Source organism: Hippoglossus stenolepis, chromosome 17, assembly GCF_022539355.2.
Source record: "Hippoglossus stenolepis isolate QCI-W04-F060 chromosome 17, HSTE1.2, whole genome shotgun sequence".
Taxonomy (NCBI): domain Eukaryota; kingdom Metazoa; phylum Chordata; class Actinopteri; order Pleuronectiformes; family Pleuronectidae; genus Hippoglossus; species Hippoglossus stenolepis.
The window spans coordinates 744,510-765,419 of record NC_061499.1 but is presented as its reverse complement, the minus strand read 5'-3'; the positions used below and the strand labels follow the sequence as shown (position 1 = coordinate 765,419).

General features: G+C 47.3%; 1 protein-coding gene across 1 annotated transcript; it reads left to right on the top strand.

Moving 5' to 3' along the window:
- Window positions 1-225: 225 nt before the first annotated feature.
- On the top strand, window positions 226-19,748 carry atp1a3a (ATPase Na+/K+ transporting subunit alpha 3a). Its single transcript, XM_035182562.2, has 23 exons — window positions 226-578; window positions 7,961-8,074; window positions 8,689-8,748; window positions 8,874-9,077; window positions 10,138-10,251; window positions 10,331-10,465; window positions 10,941-11,058; window positions 11,791-11,879; window positions 12,124-12,303; window positions 13,814-14,012; window positions 14,213-14,457; window positions 14,563-14,758; window positions 14,919-15,094; window positions 15,297-15,433; window positions 15,587-15,737; window positions 15,844-16,012; window positions 16,301-16,455; window positions 16,912-17,035; window positions 17,240-17,385; window positions 17,528-17,658; window positions 18,222-18,323; window positions 18,449-18,540; window positions 18,734-19,748. The coding sequence occupies exons 1-23, from the start codon at window positions 573-575 to the stop codon at window positions 18,760-18,762; spliced, it is 3,072 nt and encodes a 1,023-aa protein (XP_035038453.1). The 5' UTR covers window positions 226-572; the 3' UTR covers window positions 18,763-19,748.
- Window positions 19,749-20,910: the final 1,162 nt, after the last annotated feature.

Genomic DNA, 20,910 nt, shown 5'->3' with positions numbered 1-20,910 from the left:
ATAAATGGGATCAAATATATATATCACTGTGCCACTGAAAGTATTATGTGCAAATATACATTCATAAAAGTGCCGTGAAGCTGTTTTATGAATAAAACTGCCTCGCCCTATTTGGTCCTCGTTTCATCCGCGGAGTGAAACCCCGGGGAACCCTGAGTGCTGAGGCGCGGCCTGCGCACCTCCGCGGAGGGAGACGGCATCCGGAGAAGAAGCCTTGTTGGTCGGCTCTACTTTCCGCCGGCATCAGTGGCGTGTGTTACCGGAGCAGGTCGAAGAGTCTCCGCCGGGTTTTAAACCGTTCACCCCCGACACACCGAGCGGTTCTCCCGTCCTGCGACCCGGGGCCAGGCCGAGCCGAGCCGTGCGATCCGCCCGCGGCCTCGTGCCCGTTGATTGAGAGCAATTAACTCGTTTTTCAGGATCTCGTGTTAGCTCGGTAATTGTTTAACTGTCAAAGTTGAAGTCATCCATTAGTTTTCCTAAACCCTCCTCTTCGTCACCGTGACCCGGCTCCGCTGCTCGGACCGAACCGCGACTCGTCTGCTGAGGGGAACCCGACTGACTGCGCCGACATGGGGGTAAGAGCTCCGGGTTTCACTGTCAGCTGCTGGTACCGGGTCCGGTACCGGGTCCGGGTCCGGTACCGGGTCCGGTTCCGTGTGGAGCCGCAGACCCCCGGTGCTCCGGGGACACTGAGCCCGGTGGGGGGGGGGGCTCGTGTGTGTCCGCCAGCTGCGGGTTTCACGTCATCTGCGTGTTTAAATTGTGATTTCTGTCATTTGTCACGTTTTTAAAAAACCAACGCTTCTCCGTGTGGGGGCACCGGAGACTAACCGGAGACTAACCGGGGACTAACCGGAGACGGGGGGTGTATCACCTGGACACCGTCGCCCCTCTTCTTCCCCCCCTCAACTTGAGTCGCGACTCCCGCCGGTGCAGGGTGGTAACGCGTTACATCCCCCACGTTACTAATCCAGCCTGTTGTGCAGATTAAATCACATTTTGCTATGTTTGTTTTCTGCATAATCCCGATCCACTGTCCCAGGGCGGGGACACTGTCCACTGTCCCAGGGCGGGGACACTGTCCACTGTCCCAGGGTGGGGACACCTCCACACCGTTCACGCCACTCGGGTTCCACATCATCCAGAGCCAACACCTTCGTTCAGTCACGAGCAGCCTCCTTTCTGTTTCAGGAGTAGCTGCTGTGCTTCTACCCTGCGTGTGTCTCCGAGGTGCAGGATGAGCAGAAACATGCTTCATGCACAACAACAAAAAACAGAAATACAGCTGCGAACATCTGGCGTCGCTGCAGAGGATGGAGGGAGTTCACAGCCTGCAGATCTGCGTGTATTAGTCACACAGACAGAAATGATGATGATGGTTAATAATGTGCAGGTGAAATGCGTGACTGGAACATGAAACCTGCTGCTGGTGAAAACCTGCAGCATCGTGTCAGTCCGACTGCAGCAACTCTTCACATCACAGACACCGTGTGAGTGTCTCATCCCCCCCCTAAAGACAGCAGCTGACAGAGAGACAATGTCTCACATTATTTGGATTAATGTGGAAAATCCACACAGGGTGGTGGGGGGTGCTGGTCCAAAGCATGAAGGCTGTGTTTGGTCTTTTTCCTGCATCCATTTGGTGCACGTCTATTCAAACATTACATAATGCGACAGCACGTCGTGATGGAGCTGCTGGAGCTGAGGCTCGGGGGGGAAGCAGAGGCAGCTCCGGTCCGGACGCCGCACAGAGAACAGACAAGTGCGTCAAAATGGTTCCTCAGCCGGCTCTGTGGTCAATCCCCCTCCTTAATCCCCTCTCTCTTAACACAATGTATCCCGGAGGAAGGTGTGGACACGACCAACCCCCCCTCCAGCAGTCTCCAAAAAACCCCAGTGAGCTGTCGGGTCACGAAGGACATCCTGTTCCAGCCATTCAACTTAGACTCCATGATGTGATTTCTACTGAAAACTCACTGATATCATTATAAGTTACTGTCCAGTGTCCACACTAACATTGCTTTATGGAAGTTGTTCTCTCCTGCAGCATGTCTGTTAACTTAGTGTTTGTATCATCGTGTTAAGTTTTGCTGTGGTCGTTGGAGACTATAAGATCAACATGTACTGTTGGGTAACTGTAGCTCCATTCCTTCAATAGTGTCATGGTCCATCCCTGCTAATGAGGGATGATGGGCAGGGGCTACTCCTCGGCTCCACATTGGGAGGAGGAGGGGGAGGGAGGTTGGTTGGCATGAGAGAGCATCGAGGCCGAGTCGTGGAAAACGCTGGCGCTCTGTCACGGTTTGTGATGCCGTCCGTTGCCAGAGGCGGAAACCGCGCACAACTCCGACGACTGCGTCAAAGAGTGGAGGAGGAGGAGGAGGAGGGTGTGTTAGTGAGTGGAAACTCCCAAGTTCCGGCTGGGTGGAGTAAGAGGAGTGGGTGAAACAGGCGGCGGGTGGGGGGGGGACATAATCTGAGGGAAGTTCGGTTGACAAGGGAACTGGGGCCATTTGATCCGGGCCGATCAATGGATAGGGGAAGTTGCAACGATCGGTTGGTGAGAGGATGGACGGCAGAGACGAAGGGAAGGTCAGACACCTGAGGCCTCAGACGGAGAAATAGAGGCGGCGTTCTGAGGACAGAGACGGTGTGATTTACTCTGAACGCCGGTGGCAGAGAGACGGGTGCTGGGAAAGACGGAGAGAGAGAAGCCTCTGTGGTGAGTCACCTTGAGAAGGGTGAACACCGGGACAGACGGAGGAATGCGAGGAGGGAGCCTGAGACGCTGCTTGGTAGGGACGAGATGGAGGAGAGAGCAGCAATGGAGTCTGGAGAGAAGATGGAAAGATGGACACTGAGACAGAGATGGAAAAGAAGAGATATCCAAGGATGAATGCTTCCGCCGATATCCCACAATGCACTAGGAGGAAGGATGGTGCGTGGTGTGTCTGAGGCGTCTGATCCGTACACCATGAAGCTGATGGTCGCTCTCGACTCAATGGGATCTCTTCACTGTAGTGATTTCACTCCTGATAATAATTAGTACTGTACTGACACTAACACAAGTGCATATACTCAGTCACACACCAGAACATGAGCATGTGAAGACAAGAAGCACTTTATACTGTAAATTATGGTTATGAATAAATTTAATCCATCACAAATGTTTGTGGAGATTCCATTTTTCAAATATAAAGGACGCAGTCAGTTGCCTAGCAGCACGTACGTGACTTAATGAAAACGCAGTTCGTCAAACTACTGTGGCCACAATTAAAACAGTGAAATACAAATGTATATAAAAGTTCAGTTATAATGTACACTTAATAATAATAATACAACAGACAACACACGGGTGTGTACACGTGTTAATGCTCGTAGTCACACGATCTATGTTCTCATGGTCACGGACTCTGTTGCATAATTGTTTCAGTCAATATCTCATCAGTGCAGACGCTCGTCCCCTCATGTCCCTCACCAGTTTCCGTGTTGGTGAAATAACGTGAATCCATACGACTGCTAATCCCCGATCGGGGGTTTCCAACGTTGGCTTTAAACGGAACAGACGCTGACTCACTGTAGGTGTCAACGACCTCCAGTCATGGAGGAGAGTGACAGAACGTTAGAGCAGTCTTACATAACACACCTTCACATTAAGTGCAATCATCAACAAAAAACCACTGACTGCAATTATTTAGATGAGCCCAGGGGATTGGATGTTGCTAGGAGACCTAACAGTTCCCGTTTATCAGGCCATTGGGAGTCGACGCCGTCAATCGGATTCCAGCTGCCATTTTCTATCAGACTCTCAGACACGTCGCACAGCGGGAGATGACACGCTGACAAATGACAGGGAGCAGAATCTGTCGTCTGCTTTATTGGAAATGTTCTCCGACAACCGCAAAGGTTTTCTGCTGCACACATATTTCCCTTTTAAATCCCAAACCGAGCTCCTGTCCCCCTGTGGCATTTCACTGGGAACACACACACGTACTAAAACCCAGTGTCGTCATCATCGGGCAGTCTTCACCCTGAATGTGGCACCGGCTGTCTCCTCGTGATTAAACCTCGGTGCAGATCAGGGCAGACAGAGCAGGGAGGCAGATGGGCAGCCTGGAGGGAGGAGAATGTAAACAAAGTGGGAGGGTGAAGGGAGGGATAGATGAGGGAGGACCCCTCTTACTGCATCAGTGTGTGTGTGTGTGTGTGTGTGTGTCGCGTGCCAGTCAGACAGTCCTTCAGTGTTTTTCTAGGTCGGTCTGGCCACTGATCTGTGTGATAATCCATTTCTTTGTGTGTGTGATCCATAAAGTGTGTCACTCTTTGGTCACTGGAGCGTCGTCGTATATTGTTGAAAAACAGGCCAAACACCAAATGATCGGATGCTCGACACAGCGATCTGCCACCGTCACGTAAAATCACACGTAGCATAACCTGAATAAGCATAAACTAAAATCTAATTACGGAAATTAATTAATAAATCTCTAAATCTCAGAGATCCTGGAGGTCGATGCTGTCGTTTCTCATCACAGCTCATTTATAGACGCTCCGCCCCTCGGTATGATCTCCAGACACTTTGATGTGAATCTAACGTAGATATGCGTCTGGGTCCTAATCCGTACATTTTAATTACTAATTATCGTAATGTTTGAATTTACGCGTAGTCGGAGGCTGCGCTGATAAAACGTCCCTGGCTGATGTCTGAGATGTGACCAGTGATTTCAGCAGATTAACGGTTTATCCAGCCGTCCCCCAACCGGTGGTGCCCGGCACACGGGTCGGCTGGATGTGGACTACGAGCAGACGGAGCAGACGGCTCGTGTTCAGCATCTCCAATGTGTCTCAGTGTGTAACATCTGGATGCTGCTGAAACGTCCTCAGGTTTTACAGCCTGGAACAACACAGAGATCAGGGATTGTGCACCAGAGCAAAGGGAAATGATTTGCATGAAAACATCCTCCAAACTAATTCAGTTTAGTTATGAATACAGCCTGTTAGTGACATCGAAAGCAACATATATGTCAATGTGTTGTACTTTATTTATACTAAAAACATACTTATTATGTAAATCAGTACAACAGGTGTCAGCCTTTCTCCAAAGGTTAGACTCTGCGGTTGTATATTTGCTCTAGATTGATTCAGAAATGTCTTTAAAGTCATATTAAGTCTATGGGATTAAAATTGGTGAAAGGATGCCGCCCTCGTGTTTCTGTCATCCAGCTGTTGAATATTTATATGCAGATGTGACGTGTGTCCCCTGTAGGACTTTGTGTGATTCAGTGGAACCGAGGCAAGAAAAACCTCACACAAAGATAAAGAGGCTGAAATAACCAAGCATGTCACCGGATCAAAGAGAAAATAACACAGACATAAAAAAGAAACTTCAAACACCAACTGTAGAATTTAAATATAAAAAAGATAGTATTGTAAAATAAGCCAAAGAAAATGGAGAAAGAGTTAAATAGCACTGAAGGATCTGTGTATGTCCTGGAGTCATTGGCCCTGTTGCCTCGTTGATGGTTCTGTTCTGAGAGAGATTTGTTTTCACAGTTTTCACTCGTCAATATGATCATAGGTTTGCCTGTACCTCGTCGTGGTTGGTTAACATTTCAGCAAGTGATTCATGACCGATGAATATTGTTGAATGAGAGGCTGGGAATGAAAAGATGGGAGAAAGAGAGAGAGAGAGAGAGAGAGAGTGATGGAGGGATTATTATCGTTCACTAGGTTAATCTGTCAGTGTAGTAAACAGCAGTAATCTGCTGGTCTGCTGGACGCTACTGCCCGGGGAAGCACCTCCTAACAGATGGCACCACACACACACACACATGATCCGGTGCATGCAGATACACAATGGCACACAAACAACATCTCTGGACACATCATGCCACTTATGTACACTTTGATTTACACCTATATACAAATGTGACATATGCACGTACTCTGACGTAAATCAGATTCACAGATTTGTGGACATAAGAGGATGTAGTAAAGTCTGGCAGTCTGTTTGGCTGTCATCAAGTCATCGCTCAGCCAGCTTTTCATCGAGCGAGGGAAAGAAACCAGACGGTAAACAGCAGAAAACAGCCATCGAATCCGTGTGGAGCCGCTCGGCCCACGCTAATCCGTGTCGGAGCTTTCCTAAAATCAGTCGGCTCTCCCCTCTCATCAAGCAGGTTCAAACTGAAGCTGAGTATTTCCACAGAGCGTTTGTACTAAGTTGCATCGCGGTGAACATCTGCCTGGCGAACATCTGCCTGGCGAACATCTGCCTGGCGAACGAGGCTCAGGTCCCCAGTAGAAAGGACGTTTGGCCGGAGGCTGTGGAAACGCTTCCAGGAGCCGTCAGCGGAGTTCAGGCTCAAAGTAAAATTCAAACGAACGTCGTGAGGTTAAACAGGCTGTTTTTTAAATTCTCCAAATAAGTGAAGGCCGATTTCCTCCAGCAGTGGATTCATTTAATTAACCGTACTTCACTTTATTCATTTAGCCTCCTAAACCCGATTAGTGTGTAATAAAATGTCTCATTGTGTCTTTGCCTCTAAAAACACATTCGTCTGTGGTTTTACGGCTGAACCATCATTTTTCACATCTATCTTTCACTGTGTTAAATCAACAAGTCGTCCTTGAGAAAATCTAATGTTAAAGTGAAAACATCATGTTCCCTCTTCAGGATTGATCAGACAAAGAAGTGCTCACATCCTGCCTTTTTTATTTTGGGATTGTTCTGTTTCCATGGGAGATGTTTTGCTAAACCGAGCAGCTGGCTGACATTTTATCTCTCTGCTAGAAACCCTCAGGATGCTCACCCTGTGACGCGCATGCTGGGTAACAGTGGGATTTGAGAAAAGGTTTTAATCCCCAGGAGCATATTCACAAGGACTCCACACAAACAGAGACGTCAGTGTTTTAGATTTAGACTCAGATTAGACTGGAATTATCTAGTCAACTGATTTCACACGTCCCTGGTTGTCTCACACCATGTTTTTCTAGAAAAGCATCTGATCTCAGACTTGGATACACATTTATTCATCATAGTAAACAAATATTTGAGGTGTAACGACTCTGAAACCAAGACTGAAACTACAATGCAGACATCCGTAAATATTGTATTATCCTATTTTCAGGTTTTTTTTAAACTTGACTATTATTAGATTTTGTGTATTTCCCACCACAGTTTTGTTCTCGACACATTAAACTCTGAACCTGCATTTCAACCATCTTGAATAACTGCTGCTGCTCAGAACAGAGAAAGAATTCAAAGCTGTGGTTTTTGGCCGACATCCACTGATCACATGTCAAACGAAGGATAAGAGCAGCTCCAACTCTCACTTATCCAGACCCACGCTGCTGATTCTGAATATCCCCTGGTGCATGTTACAGTTACTGTCATATTTAATCGTTCATCCTGGCTCCTGGACGATCCTCCGCTCTCTCTCTCTTTCTCTTTCTGCCCTCTGGCCCTTCACACTCTCTCTCTCTCCTGACTGCTCTTGTTTTTCCTCTCAGACACAGCAGCGTTCTCTCCGGTCTGAACACCAGTTTCCCTAAATACCAGCGTTGTAGATTGCAGTTCAAGTGGAGCTCTCCAGACGGGCCCGAGCTCTAATGATGCCAGATCTAATCAGGAGGTGTCGAGTTCCCCCCCGCACACCAGGGGATTACATCTGAATTTGGATCTTTTCACTGGATCTAAATATGGAAGCAAAATGGGATTTAGGAAGCATGTTGTTGTTAGAATTATTATATTGTACATCGGTGGTAATCCCACGTGAAGACCTGTGTTTTACAAGTAGAACGGTCGAGGGATTCTTTGCTTAAACTCCCACCTGTTCTGGATTGAGTGGTTTAGATGGTGTTGCAACAAGGATAAGAGTCAGAGTGTCAGCTGTTTGTATAAAAGTATAAATAATATGACAGGACTGAACTCATTGATGTTGTGTTTGTGTGTTGACAGTATGGACGGTCGGACAGCTACCGCGTGGCCACCACGCAGGACAAGGATGAGAAGGAGTCTCCCAAGAAGAAGGGAGGCAAGGACCTGGATGAACTCAAGAAGGAAGTTCCCATCGTGCGTAAAACACCTCCTGCTTCCTCTAGAACCTGCTGGGTCAAACACTGTAGTGGTTAAGAATCTCATTTGAATTCCAAGCAGAACGGATCGTCCTCACAGACAGAATAACCCAAAGTCTTGAAGTCCCAGCGGACAGTGAGGAGATCAGTGATAGTAAACCCTGGCCTCGCTCCAGCAGCCAGAGAGCTGCGATCCCACTGCTGTCCAGTCTCCCTCTTTGAAAAGCACATGACAGAAAAGCAGATGACAGCTGGTGTGCAGTAGTCGTACTGTGCGGTTACACCTAATATGCCAGATGTGTAATATTTGTATTATCTGGCAAGTTAGTCCTGTTGTGGGAAGACTCCTGCACGGAGCAGGAAGCCAAACCCAGAGGATTTCCCTCTGATATCAGAGTGTGTGTCACAAACCCTGAGAAAAACCTGACATCCTCGTTGGACATTTGTAAACTACAGCTTTTCATAATAAACTGAACCTAAATATATTTTTTTTATATTTTAAAACTTTCTCACCTGACACCAGCACGTTTGTAATACTTGAATGTAATTGTGAATTGATCTGATAATTGATGGGTGTTTGCAGTTTACTTTTTCTTTTTCCATTCACTGTAGACGGAACACAAAATGTCTGTTGAGGAGGTTTGCAGGAAATACAACACTGACATCGTGCAGGTAGGTGCCTGACTCAGCACTGACTGATCGATGTGGGTATCCCCGTCAGACAGGGAGTTAGACAAATCTCTGCTTTGTTCCGTCTTCCCTCTTCCCCTCCCCTCCGTCCCCTCCGCTGCTCTCAGGGTTTGACCAATGCCAAGGCAGCAGAGTACCTGGCCAAGGACGGCCTCAACGCCCTGACTCCACCCCCCACCACCCCAGAGTGGGTCAAGTTCTGTCGCCAGCTGTTCGGCGGCTTCTCCATCCTGCTGTGGATCGGTGCCATCCTCTGCTTCCTGGCCTACGCCATCCAGGCGGCCACGGAGGATGAGCCCGCTGGGGATAACGTAAGTGCAGTGGAAAAGAACTATTGTAGTTTAAGTACTGCACACGCTGTAAAGGTTTCGAGCTTTGAATGAAATATAAACACCAGCGAGCGATCCAACATCCTGAGGGAGGTTAGTGAAGAAGCTGTGAATCGCTGCTTGTGTGTTTGCTCCCGGTCGTCCAGCACATCACTTTATAAAACAATGTGCTGAGTCACTCCTCCTCGGGGATAAAGCTGTGTCAGTGATAATGTCATCTGTTTGTGCGAGTCACGCCAGCCGACCCATCGTTGATTGACAGACACCATCCCCTTAGTGTCGTTTGGGGCAGACCAGAGGGAGCGTGCGACTCCTGGCGTTGGTAGCGGCGGGGCGAGAGGAGGGGGTGTTCATGGGTCAGCACTGTTTCTGCCAGGTCAGAGCGCAGAGTCGAGCCTGGGACTGAGGCTGAGAGGATCTGACACGCACAGTATGAAGGGACTAAACGCTTGGTCCCTACCACGGGGGAGGTGAAGCCCTGACGGGGGGGGATGAGTCGCCCTCAGTGACCGTATCATACACACAGAATTTAAAAATCACACTTGTGTCACATGGTACAGGACATAGATGAGAGTCCTGTACAGGAAGATTATTCAGCCCAGAGGATTTAGACCCTCTAATGGTGATGTATTAAAACAGAAGATATAAGAGCAGAGTCATAAAGCGATGAAGAGAGTAGACCGCTAACAGAGGGACGGCCTCCAGGTCACTGACTCCAAACCAGTTGCTGCTGTCAGCTACAGGATGTGAGACTGAAATTAATGTTTTAAAGACAGATTGTGTTAGTTTAGAATTTAAACTTTACAGGAGCAGCAACATCCTGAAATATCTTCTTTACCTCCCACTCTCCTCAAGGGTTCAGTGTTTCATGTCAGAATGACGACTGATGATTTATCCCTTGTGTTACTCCAGTGGTCTTCTCTTTCCCTCCTCACGTGTGATATGTTTTTAGATAAAGGAGAAGTCCCCTAATTACTTTCTGCATTAAATATGAAAGTCTCATCTTCCTTTCTTCCTCCTCTGTCCGTCTCCACCTCTGCAGCTGTATTTGGGTATCGTGCTGTCGGCTGTCGTCATCATCACCGGCTGCTTCTCCTACTTCCAGGAAGCTAAGAGCTCTAAGATCATGGAGTCCTTTAAGAACATGGTCCCTCAGGTACCCAACACCCCAAAGTCCCAACACCACGATACTCTATATTCTATATATTATATTGCATTTTCGGACATTTTCCCAGCAAGCCTTGGTTATCCGTGAGGGAGAGAAGATGCAGATCAACGCCGAGCAGGTGGTGGCAGGAGACCTGGTGGAGGTGAAGGGAGGAGACAGGATCCCCGCTGACCTGCGCGTCATCTCCGCCCACGGCTGCAAGGTGAGCCACCAACACAGACGCCCTCCTGTAGTTAAACAGAAACTCCTCTCAACGCCTAATAGGCCTTCGTCAGATGTCTCTCCAGAGTAAAAGGTTTCCTGTCTCAACACTACAATCAGAGTTAGTGCACAGTCGAAGTCAGTACAGGTGTCAGGAGCATCGGGTTTAATATGAGAACAGTTTATGTCCACTCTTTTTTTAAATCCTCTTGTGTTGGTTGATGAATAATTAACTGCAACAAGCTCATCGTCTTCACAGTCCAGCAACATAATGATGTTTTATTCAACCTGTAAAATAAAACCGCTTTGTAAACTCTTAACCTCAATCTCTCCACTGCTGCTGCTACAAGCTCTGGATGAACACAGGACTGGATCTCACAGATTCTCAGTGTTTCCACCTGTTTTCATATGAATTGGACACAGTCTCATAACACTCACCACCACTGGGTCAAATCACCGTCTCCTGCTCTGTCCAGGTGGACAACTCGTCCCTGACTGGTGAATCAGAGCCCCAGACCAGGTCACCTGACTGTACCCATGACAACCCCCTGGAAACTCGCAACATCGCCTTCTTCTCCACCAACTGTGTCGAGGGTGAGGTCACCATCGCCAAATATCCTTATTTTTTATTATTACCATCATATTCACCGTATACAGTGTGAGGGTTGGTCCACTCTGCCTCTCTGGGAGAAACATGTCTCCTGTGTGTGTGTGTCTGTGTGTGTCTGTGTGTACTCACTCACATGGCTGCAAGCGTATGTTTGTACTGTTCCGGTTCAGTGCTCAGATTGAACCGCAAACAGAGACGCCACACGTCAGCGTTTATTGTTTGGTCTGATGACGAAGCCGTTTGTGACATCACAGGAGCCCGGTGCCTCAGAATGTGACCTCGTTTCACCAGGTTCCTCGTTCCTCTCCTGCTCAGTGCATCCTGTTACTGGAGGGAGTTTAACTTGCTCTGTGCTGCTCACACTGGCAGATCGGAGAAGAACAAGATATGGCGCCCTCTCATGGATATATTGCTACATTACATTAATACGCCACCACTTACACCATCATTGCTCAGTCAAACCGAAGCGTCTTTTCATTTATTCTAGAGCCTGACCTATATGGAGATTTCTTTTCTGTATAGTTTATCTGTAAAATAAAAGTTTTCATGTTGTTTTCGTATTGACTGATACCGATATGTCTGTGACAGACTCATATCTGACTACTTTTATGGACCACACCTCTATATTGGTTTGAGTTTTCCTCTTTTCTTCCTTGTTTGTGGAGTATGAAGACGTGTGTTACTTACTAAACGCTGCCCCCTCTCTCCCTCTCCAGGAACAGCTCGTGGTATTGTTGTGTGCACTGGGGATCGTACAGTGATGGGCCGCATCGCCACCCTCACCTCGGGCCTGGAGACTGGCAAGGTGACATATTCATTATTATTTGTTTTATCCAATTGTGTCATTTGCAAGTCCAATAATTAAGGTTGTTTACTAAAAACAGGCCTTTTGTGTTTGTGGAGCCTGTTGTCGTCATTCAGTTGCTCATTAATTTGTCAATTCTTTAAGCGACCTTTAAGAGCTGCCTGAAGTTTCTTATCAACAAGTTATCAAGACGGAGAAACTTCATCTTCTTCAGTCAATCTAAACCTCCTCTTCTTCTCCTCAGACACCCATTGCCAAGGAGATCGAGCACTTCATCCAAATCATCACGGGCGTGGCCGTCTTCCTGGGCGTCAGTTTCTTCGTCCTGTCCATCGTCCTGGGCTACTCCTGGCTGGAAGCCGTCATCTTCCTCATCGGTATCATTGTGGCTAATGTACCGGAGGGGCTGCTGGCCACAGTCACTGTGAGTTGGCAGAGAAATAAGGAGCGAGTGTGAGTTTGTGAGATGATAGTTAGGGAAAGATGGGTTTTAATGAATTTAATATTTTGTAGTGTGTGTATGTCTCTCTCTCTCTCTCTGTTACAAGATTGTTGTTCTTCCTTCAAGCTGTAATTTTTGTGTTTCTGTGTTTTTATGTCATTTTGTGTTTTTTTTCTACTCAATTCTTTGTGCAGACTTGGGTCAAACACTATTTTCATGTACAAAGTTTTTTAAAAAATCTACTAGAGAAAAGAGAAATGTACTGAGATCAGATTCGTCTGCATCTTGATCCGGATCAGCACCAAATTCCACACGTTCATAGATATTTACACAAAATCCTGGATCTGCTTGAATCGAATCCGCTCCAAAGTTACTGGGATCTTTCTTGACCCGCAACTCATCTTTCCACCGGAAGAAACTCGGTTCAGTAGTTTTTTCATATTCCAGCTCAGCAACAATGAAAACATAACCTCCTCTGTGAGATAAATGTACTTCAGGTATTTCTCATGTTAAATGTGATCCGTCAGATTCCCTGAGAAGTTTCACCCGTGTCTGGTTGTGTCTTTTCTTTGTGTGTGTGTGTGTTGTTCTAAGTATGTGTCTTATATTGTGTCGTGTACAGTGTGTTGGCTTCTCTCTTACCGTGCTTTTCTCTGTGCTTGTGTGTTTTCTGTGATATGTGATGTTGCTCTGGGTCCATGTGCAGTTGTGTGTTTGTATATTGTTGTGCTTTCTACATTCTCTCTGTGTCAGTATCAGCTGTTGTTGTGCAGGTGTTGTACTGTCTCTGTTTGTGTATCTCTCTTTTCCATCTCTCTTCTCTTTCTCTCCCAAGGCACATGCCCCATGTGTGTTTGTGTATCTGATTCTCTCTCCCTCCATTGTCTCTGTATGTCTCTCTCCCTCTTTTCCAGGCCACTCACGGTGCTGTCTGCAATGACAACGTCTAGCTGATGTAATGACATTAGGCTAATGAGTAGTTCAGCTCCTTGAACTGAGTTCCGGCCTCTGCTTGGCCTTGGCTAGTACTGTTCTTGCCGTACTTGGCATGATGGAATAATGCACCGCTGCTCTGCTTCACCGCTTCACGAGTTCATGCCTCATGTTCTCTCTGCATCGCTTGTTGGCCTGTGGTTTATTTTTTGGGAGGATGTTTTTAGTGCATTTTGCTGTAGAGGGACTTTTGACGAGCAGGATAAACATCTCCAGGTGTTCGGGTGGTTTAGTTCGTGGTTAATTGTTTAAAATACATTCTGACACTGATTCTTCTGCTCATTGGCAGAACATCTGCCCTGGAGATGTTCATCTGCGTTGTTAGTTTACCAAAGGAAGTAGATGCTAATTATTTTTTCTCTTTCTCTGTTTACGTTCTCTCCTTATGTTTTACGTTGTTTGTCGACAACCTTGTTTCTTCCTTTCTGTCCTCTCGTCCTTACTGCCTTTACTCTCCTCTTTCCCTCCTTCCTCGTCTGTCTCGTCTCTCCTCTCTCAGGTGTGTCTGACTCTGACCGCTAAGCGAATGGCGCGTAAGAACTGCCTGGTGAAGAACTTGGAGGCCGTGGAAACTCTTGGCTCCACCTCCACCATCTGCTCGGACAAGACGGGGACACTGACCCAGAACAGGATGACCGTGGCCCACATGTGGTTCGACAACCAGATCCACGAGGCCGACACCACCGAGGACCAGTCTGGTGAGATTTTCCTCTCTCTCCTGCTTTCATTCTCAGTCTTACTGCAAAGATATTTCAGGAATTATGATCTTGATTTCTCTTGGCCAGCATCCAAAGTAACATTTCTGCCAAGGGATGCTTTATTGCTGCTCGGTTAAATCCATTTTTAAAAAGTGCCGATTGGTTGAGACACAGCTGAATCACCTCCGATCATTCTCTAGGCTCCTCCTTCGACAAGAGCTCCGCCACATGGGGGTCTCTGGCCCGCGTCGCTGCCCTGTGCAACCGTGCTGTGTTCAAGGCCGGTCAGGACACTTTGCCCATCCTCAAGCGCGACGTGGCCGGAGATGCTTCGGAGTCTGCCCTGCTGAAATGCATTGAGCTGTCGTGTGGCTCAGTGAAGATCATGAGGGGCAAGAACAAGAAGGTGGCGGAGATCCCCTTCAACTCCACCAACAAGTATCAGGTTTGTCCGCCCGGTTTATTTCCAGCTGGAAAACAAATGCATGTGATCACAAACTTAAACATGGTGCAAGTTACGATACTGACACTTACATATGTTCCCCGTCAGCTGTCAATTCACGACACGGAGGAAGGAGAAAGCGAGAGCAGCTACCTGCTGGTGATGAAGGGAGCCCCAGAAAGGATCCTTGACCGCTGCTCCACCATCATGGTGCAAGGCAAGGAGCAGGCCATGGACGAGGAGATGAAGGAGTCTTTCCAGAACGCCTATTTGGAGCTGGGAGGACTGGGAGAGAGAGTACTGGGTAAGGACAACAGAAGATGGAAATAACTAGAGGTCATAGTTTGGAAATTTGGAATGAATTTTAATTATAAAGTTCTAATCTATTCTTTATCTGCATTACATTGTGTCATCCTGTAGGTGTGTTTCATTCACACTTCTCTCCTCTTCCCTGATTCCTCCAGGTTTCTGCCACGTGTTCATGTCCGAGGAAAAGTATCCCAAAGGTTTCGCCTTCGACACAGATGACGTCAACTTCGAGACAGACAACCTTTGCTTCGTGGGCCTCATGTCCATGATTGACCCCCCCCGCGCCGCCGTGCCCGACGCTGTGGGCAAATGTCGCTCCGCCGGCATCAAGGTGGGCACTTTGAAAATCTGACATTTAAACAACTTGAAGAGCAGAACACTACATCCAGCTGAATGTGAAGGCCGTGGATGACAATCTGCCACAAGAGTCATTTCTCCATTACTTCTCTCTCTGTCTTCCTCCCATCTTTCCTCTCACACATTCCCGTTTAATTTCTTTCCCTCTTTGTCGTGTTCCTCCACTTGTTTTTCAGGTCATTATGGTGACGGGAGACCACCCAATCACAGCCAAGGCCATTGCTAAGGGTGTCGGCATCATCTCCGAGGGCAACGAGACGGTGGAAGATATCGCTGCTCGCCTCAACATCCCTGTCAGCCAGGTCAACCCCAGGTGAGACAGGAAGCTCAAAACAAGACAGGGAGTTGTGTAGCTTCAGTTGCACTGATACCGTAAAGATTCGGCTGAAGAACATCGTGTTTATAAGATTTAAATGTTAATATTCTTTGACATAGTTGAGTGATTTGCTGTGTGTTTGGTGTGTAGAGATGCCAAGGCCTGTGTGATCCACGGCACAGATCTGAAAGACCTCTCTCAGGACCAGATGGATGATATCTTGAGGAACCACACAGAGATCGTCTTTGCCAGAACTTCCCCACAGCAGAAACTCATCATTGTAGAGGGCTGCCAGAGACTGGTACGTAACTGCACACACACTACTGATTGTAGTAAAAAGGAATCCACGGTTTTAGCATCTGAATGTGAATCAAAACATTTCGTCTGTGTGGCCTCTTTTTTCTCAGGGTGCCATCGTGGCTGTGACCGGAGACGGTGTGAACGACTCTCCTGCCCTGAAGAAGGCGGACATCGGGGTTGCCATGGGAATCTCTGGCTCAGACGTGTCCAAACAAGCCGCAGACATGATCCTTTTGGACGACAACTTTGCCTCCATCGTCACAGGAGTGGAAGAAGGTGATGGACAAACTAACGGAGGGACGGTGGGAGGAAGGAGGGAGAAGAGGTGGAGGGAGGATGTTTGAGTTCAAGAGTTAGACGACCTGGAACCACAGTTATGGTTTCCTTTTTGTGTTTAACCAAATTAATAGTTGATACAGTGAAGAAAACCATGTTATGATAAGTCAAATATAGGAAACAGGAATTGATATATGGATGAAAGAGTATTTTATTGTAAAGCACTGTTCTGCATACTTGCTTGTTCATGTGTCTCTGTTCACTGACACACTGTGTCCGTCCCGTCAGGCCGTCTCATCTTTGACAACCTGAAGAAGTCCATCGCCTACACTCTGACCAGCAACATCCCAGAGATCACCCCCTTCCTGTTCTTCATCCTGGTCAACATCCCTCTGCCTCTGGGCACCATCACCATCCTCTGCATTGACCTGGGAACTGACATGGTGACTAAAACAAACGCACACAGCGAGACACCGGACACACACACACACATTGAAATAAAACCACTGATGTTTATTTATAATTTGACAGATTTAAATACAGAATATGGTTACAAACAAGGGAGGAGAAACTACAGTATCACTGTACAAAACCTGAGTCAGACGGAGCACTGAGGTGAAGGTGGAAACCAAAAGGTGCATGTGCAATAAGGACACTGGGTGGCAGTGTGGGACCTCTCCTGAAAAGAAGCAGTCAAGTCATCCCCCTTTCAAATAAGTGGATCAGTCAATAAGGAGATTGACTGAAACGTGCACGTTTCAAGGGGAGAGATCATGTCCAGAAAAGCAAGATCGTGTGAAACATGGAGCGAAATAATAAATGATAATCCACTGCAGACACGGTGTAAAACATGAAGTCACCAACGATCCTCACCACTGCGTCTCTGTCCCGTCCGTCAGGTACCGGCCATCTCTCTGGCCTACGAAGCAGCAGAGAGCGACATTATGAAGCGTCAGCCCAGGAACCCACTGAGGGACAAGCTGGTCAACGAGAGACTCATCAGCATCGCGTACGGACAGATCGGTACGAGCCTGGTCTGCTGTCCAATGTGCTGTGTCGTAATAACATGAGGTTTTATTTGTATCTGCTGGTTTTGTCGTCACTGGGACACTCTTCACAAAGTTTTATAGTTTTCTTAGGAACATCTTAATATTCTTCAATGTGCTCTGCTCCCTTGAGGAGTTCAGGGTTTTTACTGTTCATGGATCAAACCGTGTGTTTCTGCAGGAATGATCCAAGCTCTCGGAGGATTCTTCGCCTACTTCGTCATCATGGCTGAAAACGGTTTCCTGCCGTCTGTGCTCGTCGGCATCCGGCTCAACTGGGACGATCGCTCCACCAACGACCTGGAGGACAGTTACGGACAGCAATGGGTACGAGTGACCTGAGTAATACATAAATACACGTGGCTCCAGAAAGATGTCTAACTCGATGGATTTAATTCGCCAGTAAAAACAGACGAAGGAGATGATCTAAACGTCATGTCTTCTGTTTCTCTTCTCCTCCTCCACGCAGACCTATGAGCAGCGTAAGATTGTGGAGTTCACTTGCCACACGGCCTTCTTCGTCAGTATTGTGGTGGTGCAGTGGGCCGACGTCATCATCTGCAAGACCAGACGTAACTCTGTGTTCCAGCAGGGCATGAAGTGAGTCCAGAATCATCTCACCACGACTTTCTACATCTGGATAGAAACTGGAGGGAGGGAGACTCGTCTTGATCTCGCTAAACAAACACATTGTCTTATTCTATAACATTAAAAACATGTGATTTTGTTGAAGTGGGCAGATGTGCAGGTGTTTTTCCTGAAGTTCAGTATCAGGTGGAAGCTTGAATCTCAGTTTAGAAGAAATCACTGGGTTGTTAGTTTGGAAAGTGCATTGCTGCAGTTGTTGCAGTTCCCCCGAGCTGCCACTAGATGTCCCTTGAAAGTCAGTTTGACTGGTGCACCTTTAGTTTATGGACCTGATCTCCAGACGGTTGCTCTTCTCCCTCCATCTTGTCTTGTTTCTCCATCCGTCAGTTCTTTACTTCAGGAGTGAACGTAGAAGCTGAGGCAGCTTTCTCTTTAAAGATGGGAAGAGATGAAGTCTTTTCAGTCCCAGACTCTATTGATCCCTTTAATGTGGACTCCTCCCATTACTGTCTCTTATCAGCATCTCTTACTCTTCTCACTTTGTCCGTCCTTCATCTGATTTCTTCTTCTTGCAGGAATAAGATTTTGATCTTCGGCCTGTTTGAGGAAACAGCTTTGGCTGCGTTCCTGTCCTACTGCCCTGGGATGGACGTGGCGCTGAGGATGTACCCGCTCAAGTAGGTCCCATCTAATGAGTGTGTTCTCTCTCTAAGTCTCATCTCAGTTATATTAATCTGTAGATGAGTATCACAGAATAAACCTGAACTGTTCTGATCCCACCTCTTCTCTCGTCCTCTCTCAGGCCCAGCTGGTGGTTCTGTGCGTTCCCGTACAGTTTCCTCATCTTTGTTTACGATGAGATCCGAAAACTCATCCTCCGCCGAAACCCCGGAGGTACACACACACACACACACACACACACACACACACACACACACACACACACACACACACAGGATACCTGCATTTAGTTTAAAATGGGATGATCTGATGTGGTGATGTTGTTAATGAGCAGGTGAAATGGTTCGATAGGTAACTTTCCTCTTTCTCTTGTTTCCTTCTTCGTCTCTCGTCTTCATCTCTGCAGGCTGGGTGGAAAAAGAGACGTACTATTAAATCATCAGAGCATCATTTACTCCTCACTTCGTCCCCTCCCCCTCCCTCTCTCTCTCCTCCTCCCTTCCTTCCTTCCCTCCATCCATCTCTCCTCTCCCCCCCCCACCTCCTGAGATACTCACTGTACAAGAAAACGATGTTTACTCCTCCACGTACATCCTCTGCATCCTCATGTCCTTAAGAAACAGAAAAAAACCACCAAACGCCAAGATGACGAGAGGACCAACGACAGAGGGTGGGGTGGGGGAGGGGGGGGGTATTGTAAGTCCTCCCTGTCCTCTCTGTCCGTCTGTCCCCCTTTTTATTTTCTGTTCAGAGTCCAAACAGCATTAATCTGCCAGTAACACTGTTTGTGCCGATGCTTGTTACGACACTGTGGTCGATGAAGGTGACGACTGAACCGACAGAAGAGAATCCGACTGATCCAACTCGCCGAGCACGACACGCCAGCTCCCGGCCACACCCCCGACCGGGGGGGCGGCTTTTTTTAGTAGTTTATTCTTATTTATTTTCTAAAAACAAAAATTGTCCAGCCAGAGAATCCTTCAGCTCCAGCTCTCTTACCACTGCCATGATCTGCCATTCGCTGGTTTCACTTCTCTCCTCCTCTAGTTCTACTTACTGACTGCCAATCTTCTTCTACTGCCATCCTGCCTCCTGCCTCCTCTTCTTACTCCTCCCTCCTGCCTCCCTCTCTCCTCCCTCCTTCCTCCTGCCTCCTCTTCTTACTCCTCCCTCCTTCCTCCTGCCTCCTCTTCTTACTCCTCCCTCCCTCCCTCCTGCCTCCTCTTCCTACTCCTGCCCCATCGATAAAGAATCTGTCTCAACAGGGCATGAAAAAGGTCACTTACTCTGACTCCCTCCCTTTCTTCCTCCTCCTTCCTCCTCTCCCTCTTCTTCCTCCTTCCTCCTCCTCTCCCTCCTCTTCCTCCTTCCTCCTCCTCTCCCTCTTCTTCCTCCTTCCTCCTCTCTCTCCCTCTTCTTCCTCCTTCCTCCTTCTCTCCCTCTTCTTCCTCCTTCCCCCTTCTCTGCCTCTTCTTCCTCCCATGTGTGTTTTTTCTGCTTGCGTTGTTGTTGTTTTTTAAAAGACGACTGGGTGTTGTTGCTTTTTTTTAAAACTAAATCGTTCTTTTTTAAGTTGGAGTGGGTCTGCTTGTTTTCATTGGGACATGACGAAGCCCACTGTCGCTCCCTCTTCTTCCTCCTCCTCTCTTGCTCTCCTCTTTCTCTCTTACACTCAACCTATAACTCCCCCAGCCTGTCCCTGTTCGTCTGTCTGTTTGTGAACACCGTGCAAACCCCCTGTCCTTGTAAACTTCTACTTTCACCTCCTGCCTCCTCTTCTCCTCCCCCGTCAGCCCCACCCGACCTCACCCCTGTTAAAGAAAATACAATCTTTCTGTGTCCTCGGAAAAAGAGATTTCTCTCCAATTTCATTATTTGCATCGTTGGAAATAAGGAATATTAGACACTGCACATCAACCTGCGACGCAGCAGAGGAAAATGAAAATGAAATAAACCAGAAGGATCTCTCTTTTTTCAGCTTGGTCTCCAGTTTGTTTTTGTGTTGAGTTTTGTCAGAAAATGGAAATAAATGCTGTGACCAACTCTTACTCACACTGGTCGTGTGGACTCGTGTGTTTTCTACCTCGGGAGTTTCACACATCACATGTTGTTCAGTGTCAATGACTCAGTAAACTGCAGTTTATCAAGAGTCAAGGGAAGAAGATGAAGAAACTGAGGACGTCCACAGACACAACAGGGACCAGAGTACGGTTTTCAGGAACATAACTGAAAACCTCTTCGACCACAAGGTCCATTCAGGGACTGAAACACGTGATGTTCCTCAATGTAGAAAGATCGTTAACTTCTCCAGAGGAAGAAGAAACACGTGACACACGACACTGACACATCGTCACCTGTTACTTTGTGTTACAGTAAATTCCCTTTAAATGATCATGAACAAGAAGATGTTGCTGGAAAGTGAATCTGCTGCTTTTAAAGCAAATTATGTAAATATCAGTTTTCAAAGGCCCCAGATTATCTGATCTGCCTCTTTGATACAAGAGGTTTTAAATGTAGTTAAAAGGGTTAGGGTTAGTTCTTGTATATATCTTTATAAATTTCCTACAAATCAGCAACATAGAT